This window comes from Bombina bombina, chromosome 2 (genome assembly GCF_027579735.1).
Source record: "Bombina bombina isolate aBomBom1 chromosome 2, aBomBom1.pri, whole genome shotgun sequence".
Classification (NCBI taxonomy): domain Eukaryota; kingdom Metazoa; phylum Chordata; class Amphibia; order Anura; family Bombinatoridae; genus Bombina; species Bombina bombina.
In genome coordinates this window covers 907,920,057-907,933,005 of record NC_069500.1, presented here as the reverse complement: position 1 = coordinate 907,933,005, position 12,949 = coordinate 907,920,057, and the positions used below count along the sequence as shown (strand labels likewise).

The 12,949-nt window shown below is 36.0% G+C and overlaps 1 protein-coding gene across 1 annotated transcript in view; it reads left to right on the top strand.

The window, feature by feature from the left end:
- The window catches only part of FRAS1 (Fraser extracellular matrix complex subunit 1), an 868,578-nt gene that overhangs the window by 467,066 nt on the left and 388,563 nt on the right, over positions 1 to 12,949 (top strand). Inside the window, 1 exon segment of the mRNA XM_053703296.1 lies at positions 10,782 to 10,922. Within this exon segment, the coding sequence (XP_053559271.1) occupies positions 10,782 to 10,922 (141 nt within the window).

Below are 12,949 nucleotides of genomic sequence, written 5' to 3'. Positions count from 1 at the left end.
AGAAAGGTAAAAAAGTGGTTTTAAATGTTATCTATAAGCATTCTTGCAACATACTTCCGTTATTACTGTATAAATATTGGCAAATATTTGTCTGTTGTCAACAAAGGGCATTTTATTTGTGCAGCTGTGCAAAACACATTTCTGTAAACCTAGGCATATATAATCTATACTGGATATGGGTAATCGCACCACAATAGTTTCACCTTCTTGCAAATTCTGACACCAATTTAAATCAACTGGGAAACAATAGAGAAAAAACAGAGAAAGTTTATCAGTTCTTAGTTCAAAATATTATTGTGAAGCTGTTTAAGATTAATTTACAACAGAAAACATAGACAAAATTACTTGTATTAGACAATTTGTTCAAGGTGAGTTTGAATCAATTCTTGTCTTTAGTAGATGTTCTGATAAGTTTGTGTTTCCATTCAGGGCCTCGGGGCAGTCCTTTTAACTCAATAGTTTGAGCAGAAAAAGGGCAAAATGCCAGGGACTGATTTGCATGTTTAAGTAATTAAAATTTTACTCACAACTTACATTTCCATAAAATCTGAAAATAGCTTGAAAAGGAATCAGATGTTGCTAACCATGGGCAGTTTAGTTAAAGTGCTTGGCTTTCTAAAAAGCAAGGTCATGAAAAAAAAATCTATTCCTTCCTTCTTTTTTTTTTGCAGGTTTTTTTGTTTGTTTTTTTTTTTTGCAGTTTTTTGGTTGCAGGCATTTTGATTATGCAAGATAAAATGCAGTTTAAAAATAAGCCATTGTCACGCAAAGTTTTTCTTATCTTGGAGAATTTTTAATGGACAAACAGTCTCCCCTAGAGATCATATAACATTAAGTTTCTCAGTATGCATTCAAATAAGCCAAGTTGTGGGACCAAGGGAGTTTACAGCAGCAAGATCTGTTTTTAGCATTAAATGATGGTTGGATATATTTTTTGAAATAAATAGTTCCTAATTTTTTTTAGAAAAATAAATAAAAACTCTTGTTCTTAGGAATAGTTTGATTAATACACATTAGTTTACTATGGCTCACTGTAATGCAATGCAGCTATATTTAAAGTGTGGTCCAGCATTCCATATAAATTTTAGAGTGACCATATTGCCGCTTTAAGAAGGGACAAATATGAAAAATTCATATGTTAGGGCAGTTTTCAAGGCTGTTTAAAGAAATGGTTTGTATAAGAACCCTGACATATGTATTTTTTATGTGTGTCCCTTTTTAAAGCGGCAATATGGTCACCCTACATATAATTCTTTTTAAAAGTACTTCGCTGCTAGGTAACAATTTACAGGTTTAGGTCACATTCAAGGACGTTAATAGTTTTATTTTTTTAATAGTCACATATTAGAGATTATACAGAAATGACAAAGCTTACGAAAAATTCTAATAGCTAATGAGGGTGATTGTGAGAATGAAATGTATTGCATGTAGCAATGCAACATTTGTATGTGTTGTGTATTTAAACTCATAGGAAAATTAAATAGCAAAAACCTAAATTCACACCAGAGCATAAATATTAGTACAAAAATATGTCAAACTCCTGACTTCAGTTTATTGGACCCCAAAAAAAATAAAATAATAATAAATAAATGAGGAGCTATTGGGTAATTTTATGCAGTCAATTTCCTATGCTTGCATATGGTATAAAAGCACAGCATTTTAAGTTTCATATTTCCATTGAGAGAGCTTAACCCATTATTATTTTTTTTAGTAGTATGAAAGGAAGATTTTTTTGCCATTTTATTAAAAAAAAATAAAAAAAATACATCCCAAGACTAAATGTAAGGTAGGACCCAGGTGGTCCAGTAGTGTGGGTGTTTTGAGTGCTCCCAAATTGTAACAGCAGGCTTGTTTTTTGTCACCCATAGCTATTATGTTACAATATTCAGTATCTAGGTATTGTATTGCTTTGATCAAAACCACAAAAGTTAATCAACTACTACTAATAATATATGTACACATGTGCCTATATCTTAGAATACAAAAAGGAGATGATGTAATTAAAACCATAGTCCATATTAAGAGACTTAAAGGGACACTCAAGTCAAAATTAAACTGTCATTCAGATAGATCACACAATTTTAAACAACTCTCCAATTCACTTCCATTATCTATATGTGCACAGTCTTTGTATATGCACACTTTCTGATGAATTGAGAACACATCTCAAATTCCGGCCTCTGATTAGCTGTACTAAGTAGGAACATTTATGGATCATGAATCCTATAGTGGTGATTGGATTGTTTAGCTGCTCTGCTTTACAAGCGAGTCTAACAGAGCCTGCATACATTACCAATAATCAACTCAATACTAACCAAAGACAGACGAACCTCTTGTTCCGCACTGTATTATTCTTCTGTGATGTTCCTACAACGGATCCCCTAGCTTGGTTAGAATACACCTAGGTGATATTGGCGATTCTGCAACCTTTTAGTCACTGAGATGCTGCTCCTAAACCTACAAAATACAAAGAAAGTGATGTTAATTTGATAACAGAAATAAACTACAAAGTCTCTTAAAACTGTATGCTTTATCTGAACCATGTAAATTCATTTTGAGCTTCATGTCCCTTTAGCAAAGTTGTGTGTAGTCAGGAAAGTCAACTGATCAGGGCCTAATTACCTTATAATTAGAATGTCAAAAATTGCTTTGCTGCTATTGAGATGCTTTTCCCTAGTGAATTATTTCGGTTTCCAGGCATTGTGAAACATATACTAATCGCTAAGCCTCTTGCAAAAATAATAGGTACAATTGTATATAAAACTGTCTAAAAAAATTAGCTAAAAATCTTCTTCATTTATGCACACACCGTATATTTGATAAATATGCTTATATTTTGCACTAGTTTTACAGCCAAAACCGACTTTGATAAAATGCCCACGGCCTGGCACTTTGAATGAATACTCTGTGTGTTTAGTAGAAAATATCTACTCTCAAAGTTTCTCAAGCTTGACAAATCTCAGATACTAAAAAATTCTCGGCTGGAAAAGATAAGCGATGACAAACACATTGTGCGCTATAATGTTCTACTATGCAAATAATTATGCCCTCAATAGCTCATTTTATTTTAGTGTGCAAAAAAAAAATTGAAAATATGGTAAATGCTGTTAAACCTATTGAACTGTGTATCTTGCTACATCTGCCCATATATATATATTTCAGAAATTAAAATTGTTTATTGAAGACTATGTAGGAAGCATTGTTGGCTTGTTACTCAAGGGCATCTGTTGCATTATTACATTGTATTTTATCTTCAGCTGATATCAAAATGAAAACCTAGAGGAACCTTGGAATGTCATATACTAGCGTTCATTTTCTTGTTTTAATTTTCTTCATTTTTTGTTATCTGCAATCTGGTGGCACTGGCTATGATCTCTTCTGAGATAACAAGTTAGCCTTTGTGGATGCTGATGAGTGCCCTCTGGAAAGAACTATCATCTAGATTACGAGTTTTGCGCTAAACAGGGTGCAAAACTAACGCAATAAAAGTTGCTTTATTTAACCCCCCATAGCTCTGCCATTACGAGTTACTGAAAAGCTTCCTTGTGGCTGCGATATGGTGGCGTTAAGCTCCATACCGCACAAAATCCAAGAGCTGCTTTGACGTGCTCATGCACGCTTTTCCCCATAGACATCAATGGGGAGAGAGTGTTAGAAAAAACACTAACACCTGAAGTGCGGAATGGCGATCGCCATAACGCAACCCCATTAATGTCTATGGGGGGAAAAAAAGTTATGTTTAAACCTAATACCCTAACATAAACCCCAAGTCTAAACACCCCTAATCTGCTGCCCCCGACATCGCCGATACGAAATAAAGTTATTAAACCCTAATCTGCTGCTCCTGACATCGCCAACAGAAATAAAAGTTATTAACCCCTATTCTGCCGCTCACTGACATTGCCACCAATATAATAGTTATTAACCCCTATTCCACTGCACCCCGACATCACTGCCACTATAATAAAGCTATTAACCCTTATTCCTCCGCTCCACGACATCGCCGCCACTAAATAAAGTTATTAACCCCTAAACCTCTGACCTCCCACATCTCTGCCACTAAATAAACCTATTAACCCCTAAACCGCCGGCCCCCCACATTGCAAAACACTAAATTAAACTATTAACCGCTAAACCTAAATTAAAATTACAATATAACTATATTTAAATAAATAAAAACTTACCTGTGAAATAAAAATAAACATAACATTAAACTATAAATTAACCTAGCATAACTAATCTAATAAAAAAAAACAACTACCAATTAAAATATCTAAATTACATCCAGACATCCATCTCCATCCAGGCAGCGAGGTCTTTATCCATCCCGGGGGCGTCTTCTATCTTCATCCCGGCGGTGAAGAGCGGAGCCATCCTGGAAGCTGATCCCATCCTGCGCGGAGCGTCCTCTTCATACGGTCGCTGCCGTACACTGAAGTTGAATCCAAGCTAGCTGTTTCAAAATGGCGTCCCTTGCATTCCTTTCGGCTGATTTGAGTCTTCAAAATCTTAGTGTTTTTTATTTTTCGTGATTTTAGTGTTAATTATTTTTGGTAAACTTAGATTTTTTAAATTTTTCGTAGGATTTGGTTTTTTTTAGTTGTAATTTAGATTTTTTTTTTTTTCATAGTGTTGGGTTTTTTTAAATTTGTAATTTAGATATTTTAATTGGTAGTATTTTTTATTTTATTAGATTAGTTATGTTAGGTAAATTTATATTTTAATGTTAAGTTTATTTTTATTCCACAGGTAAGTTTTTATTTATTTAAATAGAGTTATATTGTAATTTTAATTTAAAGTTAGGGGGGTGTTAGGTTTAGGGGTTAATAGTTTAATTTAGTGTTTTGCGATGTGGGAGGCTGGAGGTTTAGGGGTTAATAACTTTATTTAGTGGCGGCGATGTCGGGGAGCGGCGGAATAGGGGTTAATAACTTTATTATAGTGGCGGCGATGTCAGGGAGCGGAGGTTTGGGGGTTAATATATTTAAATAGTGTTGGAGGTGTGGGTGGGCAGCAAATTAGGGGTAATAGGTTTATTTAGATTTAGGGGTTAATAACTTTAGTGGCGGTGATGTTGCGGAGCGACGGAATAGGGGTTAATAACTTTATTATAGTGGCGGCGATGTCAGGAAGCGGCGGTTTAGGGGTTAATATATTTAAATAGTGTTGGCGGTGTGGGTGGGCAGCAGATTAAGGGTTAATAGGTTTATTTAGATTTAGGGGTTAATAACTTTATTTAGTGGTGGTGATGTTGGGGAGCGGCGAAATAGGGGTTAATATATTTAAATAGTGTTGGAGATGTGGATGGGCAGCAGATTTGGGGTTAATAGGTTTTTTTAATAGCCGCAATGTGGGTGGTAGGCAGATTAGGGGTCAATAGGTTTAATATAGTGTTTGCGATGCAGGAGGGTGGCGGTTTAGGGGTTAATAGGTAGTTTATGGGTGTTAGTGTACTTTGTAACAGTTTAGTTATGAGTTTTGTGAAACATTTTTGTTACACAAAATCCATAACTACTGGTCTCAGATGGCGGTATGGATTGTGTCGGTATAGGCTGTAATGCAAGCATTTTAGCCTCACCGCACAACCTGTGATACCGGCACTATGGAAATCCCACGCAAACACTTAATTTTTTTTAGTGCGGGATTGACGTTGCATTACAGGCTAAAATGCTTGTGGTATAGCTATACCGACACAACTCGTAATATGCGTTCCTGGCCATTACACTGAAATCGCCATTTTTTCAGCATTAAAAGCCACAACGCAAAACTCGTAATCTAGGTGTATGTATTTATATATACAAGTTATTTTCTGCACAGATCTTCCATATGTTGCAATTCAGATTTGTGGAAAAGGAAAACTATGTTAATAAATCTTAAAGGGGCATTAAAGGGATAGGAAAGTCAAAATTAAACTTGCGTTCAGATTGAGCATGTCATTTTAAGACACTTTTAAATTCACTTCAATTTTCAAATGTGCATTGTTCTCTTGGTATCCCTTGTTGAAAAATGTGCACATATCCTACACTAGTGGGAGCTAGCTGCTGATTGGTGCCTGCACACATTTCTCTCTTGGGATTGGCTAACTAGATGTGTTCAGCTAGCTGCTGGTAGCAATGCTGTTCCTTCAGTAAAGAATAACAAGATAATGAAACAAATTTAATCATGAATCATGAAAGAAAAGTGTTGGGTTTCCTTTCCCTTTAATGTTATAGATACATTTTAAAGCATCCATTCCATCTTAAAAACAAAAATATCTAAAACAAATATCTAACAAATTGCAAATTCTATTTTTATTAAATGAAAATGTACTTTTAAAATAGATTTAGTGTAAGACAGGATTAGATGAGCTAAGACAAATGTGCTATTTGTATTGTTTCTATAATTAATTTGTAACCTATTGCTGGAACCATTAGTGGTTCCAGGAGAAGTCCTGAAAAATGCTAAACCCATCCAGTCTTTATTTTAGCACTGTTATCCCTTAGGGTTTGTTAGACATTTTCTTTTTCTTCTCCAGTGTACTGCCCAGCCCTGTGACTCACAAGTGCTTAGCTCTGCCCTACAAACCATGCTTTCTAATACATTTTGAGTTTTTATATATTTTTAAATGTTCCACTTTAATTTGAGATAGATCGAGGAGACCAGAGGAGTGTGGATTGTATTCTATAATGGGTATTGTATATGCTGCTAGACTAAAATGCCTCCTATAGCACCTGCCTGTACCTGGTTGCAGTGTCACTGTATTTGCGCTGAAGTGGGGTTGTGTGATTGTGGGTATAAGTGCTCTGGTACACTCTAATTACATAGAAACATAGAATTTGATGGCTGATAAGAAACAAACCCTGTTTTCTTAAGATACGTACGCACAGGAACGAACAACCAACTCAATACCATTGTTAGCCTGTTATATGGCAGCTTCTTTTAGCCCAGAAATGCTTTTCACAGTAGAACTTTACTGTAGTATATCAGTCTGATCCCGCCTATTACGGTCAGTCCAGCACCGAAATACCAGGCAATTTCTCTCTGAACAAGGAACACAGCAACCCCTGTTGATCATTTCCGCCTTCATATATATAAATATATATAAACACACACACAGGTGGATATAATTTTCTATATCTATCTATTGTATCTATCTCTTGTTATCTAGCTATCTAAATTAAAACATTATTTATTAAAAAAAAGAAAATAGCAACCTCACTGTTCATTTCAGATTATTCTACATTCCAGTAATATTAACATTAACTCAAGTAAAAGTTTGCTATAAACCAGCGGTCGCCAACCAGTGGTCCATGGACCACTGGTGGTCCACGAGAAGATGTTGGTGGTCCTTGACACCATCAAGCAGGAATTCATCTCCTCTGATGGTGTCACCCCCGTTGTGCCGCAATTCCCTACAGTGCCTGGCTGGACATCAGTGAAAACTGACGGAGGAGGAGGAGTTAAATTACAATCTCCCTACGCACGTTGCGTATTGTATTATTTTTCATTCTAATCATTTTATTCCACCTGAATTCCAGTAATTGCCATCCAGCAGATCAGCCATATCCCAACAGTAGTATTAGTAATTGCCAGTAACATCAGTCATGTATAGCGCACATCCATATTCAGAGCTTTCTGATATAAACTTAATTTATGACTCCGATGTCTGTCCATGATCATAAGTAGTTTTGAATAATTCCTAACTGGGGAGGTAACTTGTGGTCCTTTTAAACATAATTCTTTTTTCCTACTTTCTGCCTCTCTGTTTCCAGCTCAAAAGTTGGCACTCACCCTTCATCTGTCATTTGGAAGTATTTCCTCGGTTCTGCCATTTAATTAGTTAATTCCAAAAAATATTTCTTAAAAATGTGTAAATATATACATAATGTAAACTTAGCTATGGTTATACTAGTTATGTACAGTATGTGTGTGTGTGTGTGTGTGTGTGTGTGTGTGTGTGTATATATATATACAGTATATATCTATCTATATATATCTATCTATCTATATATATATATATATATATATATATATATACACACATTATAGAGGTTTGTACCTTTTAAAAAAAAATAATGTTAGTGGTCCACGGGATTCAAAATTATGAGTTTAGTGGTCCCTGAAGTCCAAAAGGTTGGCGACCCCTGCTATAAACACACCAACTTTTTTTGAATTGTTAGAAAAAAATATCAGGTGATTGCCCTTGATAATATGCTAACAAGTAACCTTAAAATGTAAACCTATAATTATGGCAAAAAAGTATTCTGAGTATTGAGCTGCACTGTTAGACATAGCATGAATCACATTCAGGAAACTGAAGTGAGGGCAGTGGGCAGTTTTGTGTGTATGGTTTACAATATTAGATAGAATTACACGCTCAGCTTACATGTACTAACCTGTAGCCATGAATGTAATTTGTGTTTACACGGCTTAGTGTACAAACCACAGAATAGTTTCTTTTGTATGAAGCTTTCAGGATTTACACTTATTAAGAAGGAAAAAAAATGCATTTGTTTAGCAAGCTCACTAAACTATTGAAAAATGATCACATAATTGAACTAAATTCCAGGTACTTCAATGAGTCACAGTCAAAGTAAACATACTCTTTACTGGCTCAATATGTGATGCTAAACCAGGAATGTTGTTTTTCTTAAAGCAAGTTTTTTTATTAAAGGAACATGAAACTCAAAATTAAAGGGACACAACCCAAATTTGTTCTTTCATGATTCAGATAGTGCATGCAATTTTAAGCAACTTTCTAATTTACTCCTATTATCAATTTTTCTTCATTCTCTTGCTATCTTTATTTAAAAAGCAGGAATGTGATGCATAGGAGCCGGCCCATTTTTGGTTGAGAACCTGGGTTATGCTTGCTTATTGGTGGGTAAATGTAATCATCCAATAAGCAAGCGCTATCCATGGTGCTGAACCTAAAATGGGATGGCTGACAAGATTTACATTCCTGTTTTAAAATAAAGATAGCAAGAGAACGAAGAAAATTTGATAATAGGAGTAAATTAGAAAGTTGCTTAAAATGTCATATCTGGTTCATGAAAGAAAAAAATTGGGTTCAGTGTCCCTTTAAACTTTTGTGGTTCAGACAGAGCATGCAATTTTGAGACTTTTCAATGAACTCTTTTAATCAAATTTATCTTGTTCTCTCAATATTTTATGTTAAAACTTACCTAGGGTTAGGCTCTCAGTTCCCAGCAGTTGCTGGATAGAGTGTGGGGAAGAGGGCATCCTTGGTCATATTTGGTGGGATTTCAGGGTACTCCAGACTTATTGGTTCCAAGTAAGTAGCCATATGTAATCTACCTTAAACTGCCCCATTAACCCCTCTACATTGGTCTTCTTGATTAAAGGGACAGTCTACTCCAAAATTGTTATTGTTTAAAAAGATAGATAATCCCTTTATTACCCATTCCCTAGTTTTGCATAACCAACGTGGTTATATTAATGCACTTTTTACCTCTGTGATTACCTTGTATCTAAGCCTCTGGAGACTGCCCCCTTATCTCAGTTATTTTGACAGGCTTGCATTTTAGCCTATTAGTATTGACTCAAAAATTACTCTACTGCAGTGAGCACATGTTATCTATATGGCACACGTTAACTAGCACTACCTAGCGGTGAAAAACTCTCAAAAGGCCCTGAGATAAGAGGCGGCCTTCAAAGTCTTAGAAATCAGCTTATGAGCTTACCAAGGTTTAACTTTCAACAAAGAATATCAAGAGAACAAATCAAATTTGATGATAAAAGTAAATTGGAAAGTTGTTTAAAATTGCATGCCCTATGTGAATCATGTGTTTAATTTTGATTTGACTGTCTTATTATTTATCCCCCCCCCCCCCCCCAAATTACAAGCAAATATAAAATTACTCTTTTTTACGATAATGTTAAATTATGCAAAACATCTTATTCCTCGATAATGGTTTGCACAAACAAATTGTCAGTGTGAAGATACATTTAGATCTTTGTTTATCAGCAAATGTCATTTTTCATTGTTAATAAAATTATTAAAACTGTTTCAATAAAAATATTGAATTAAAAACCAAATGATGGAGGTCCTACGGTTTCCCATACTTATAGGGGCATCAGGGGCCCTTTCGGCCCTTGATAAATCGGCCCCATAGAATTAATATGGTTTCCAGACTTCATTGGTTAGTTAAAAAACTACAATTGCTTTCTGTATTTTTCCATATCTTTCATGGCTAACTCAGTGTTACATATATAAGATAAGCTGACTTGTCAATAAATTGTCATATTCACACATAGGGGGCAATTTATCAAGCTGAGGCGGACATACGCGCCCCTGTCCTCCACAGCTCACCTCTGGCGGCTGAAATCCCCTGGCGGAATTCAGCATTGCACACGAGCACTATTTTGCGCTCGCGTGCAATCCTGCTCCCTGCCCGCGCACAGCCAATCACCCTTGGGCAGTAGCTGTCAATCTCCACGGTCAGACTATACCGGGGAGTTTGAAATTTGCCACTTTAGATGTGGCGAAAGGTTAGGAAAGCAGTAGTCTGATGACCGTTGCTTGTTAATTATGGCGTGCAGGTTCTCTTGTGAGAAGGAGTAAAGATATCGTGTGTATTTCATTACCACAATGACAACAGACCATTTTTATTTTCCTTTTTACTGATTAGTATCAAGTGCTCTTCTTACCAGTACACAAGACATAAACCGGATATGGCCCAGTTAAAAGGTTAAGGATATTGTCTTTGTAATACACTTGATCTACCTGTAGACTTTACAAAGGCTTTTGGTGACCTGACCAGAATTTCTTTTTGTTGCAGAATGTCATTCATCGTGCAGTAGCTGTAGCGGAAAAAGCAGCTTGAACTGCACTGCTTGCATATCTCCAAAGAAGCTATACAGGGGTACTTGCCTGAATAGTTGTCCACAGGGATTCTACAGCAAGGAGGCTACTTGCCATAGTAAGTAGATCTTGGCATGTCAGATCATTACATGCATACATATATACATTATATATAAACTCCAGATTCAGACATTAACGTATTGTTTTGCATTTAGGCATAACCCTTCCTCTTAAAGGGACAGTCTACACCAGAATTTTTATTGTTTTAAAAGATAGATAATCCCTTTATTACCCATTTCCCAGTTTTGCATAACTAACACATTTATAATAATATACTTTTAACCTCTGTGATTATCTTGTATCTAAGCCTCTGCAAACTGCCCCTTTTTTCAGTTCTTTTGACAGACTTGCAGTCTAGCCAATCAGTGCCTGCTCCCAGATAACTTCTTGTGCACGAGCACAGTGTTATTTATATGAAATACGTGAACTAACGCCCTCTAGTGGTGAAAAACTGTTAAAATGCAATCTGAAAAAGGTGGGCTTCAAGGTCTAAGAAATTAGCATATGAAACTCTGAAAAAATGTGGGTTTAGTATCCCTTTAATAAATGTTTTACATTTTGTTGCTGAATGATACAGTGCTGTGGAATATGCTGGAGCTAAATAACTAAAATAAAGTATGTAACAGAGCTTAATTAAAGCTTAAACTGTAGGATAATTGGGTCATAAAATGACAAAGCAAAATTCATATCTAGATTATGTTACTAAAATCTAGACATATTTTTTAATTTGGAGTCCACACGGCATGTGATATATAAAAGTCACATGCTGCTCCTGTCCTCTGGAACTCTCTACCTCACTCCATTAGGCTGTCTCCGTCCTTTTATAGCTTCAGACGCTCTTTGAAATCCATCTTTTTAGAAAGGTTTAGCATCTCTCCTCTGTTTTTCATCTGAAATAATTCATGAACTGTTTTGACTCATTGCTGCAACTACAGTCCCTGAGGCCTACTTATCAAGCCGTCAACTTTCTTGCATTCAACGGCACCAATACGCTTGCCTGATATCGCCTAACATCGCGGCCGCGGACCTGAAAACGCTCTCCATATTTAACAAAAAAGCTGTCAAAAAGCCGCACACCAAGTACGGGGCGATGAGCAGTGGACTGTTGTTAACTAACAGTCATCGATCTCGCTGCTATTCTGCTTTTTCACAGCTTTATTTATACCCTGTCACTAAACACTGCCACTATACTAAAATGTTTAACCCCTATCCCGCTGCTCCCGGAGCCCACCACAAATCTAATAAACTTATTAACCCCTATCCCGCTGCTCCCTGACACCGACGCAACTAACTAAATGTATTAACCCCTATCTCTCCGCTCCCGGAGCCCACCTCAACTAAATAAATGTATTAAACCTTATCCCGCTGCTCCCCGACACCGCCGCAACTCTAATAAACTTATTAACCCCTATTCCGCCGCTCCTGGACCCCGCTGCAACTAACTATATTTATTAACCCCTAAACCTCTGGCCTCCCACATCACTAGCACTTACTAAACCTGTTAACCCCTAATCTACCCTAACTGTTATACTAAAATTACATTAAACTATATTAAATTAATAATCAATCTACCCTAACTGTTATACTAAAATTTACAATAAACTACAAATTAAATTAACTATAGTACATATTTAAACACCTAACCCTACTCAAATAATTTAAATCTACTATTAAAAATTACAAAGTTACAAAATACTAACTAAGTTACAAAAAATTAACTAATTACACCTAAAAGCCCTATGAAAATAAAAAAGCCCCCCCCCCAAATAAAAAAAAACCCTAGCCTACGATAAACTACCAATGGCCCTTAAAAGGGCCTTTTGCAGGGCATTGCCCCAAATAAATCAGCTCTTTTACCTGTAAATAAAAAATACAAATACCCCCCACCAGTAAAACCCTCCACCAACACAACCAAACCCCCCAAATAAAAACCTAACTAAAAAAACCTAAGCTCCCCATTGCCCTGAAAAGGGCATTTGTATGGGCATTGCCCTTAAAAGGGCATTTAGCTATTTTTCAAAAGCCCAAACCCTAATCTAAAATTAAAACCCACCCAATAAACCCTTAAAAAAGCCTAATACTAAC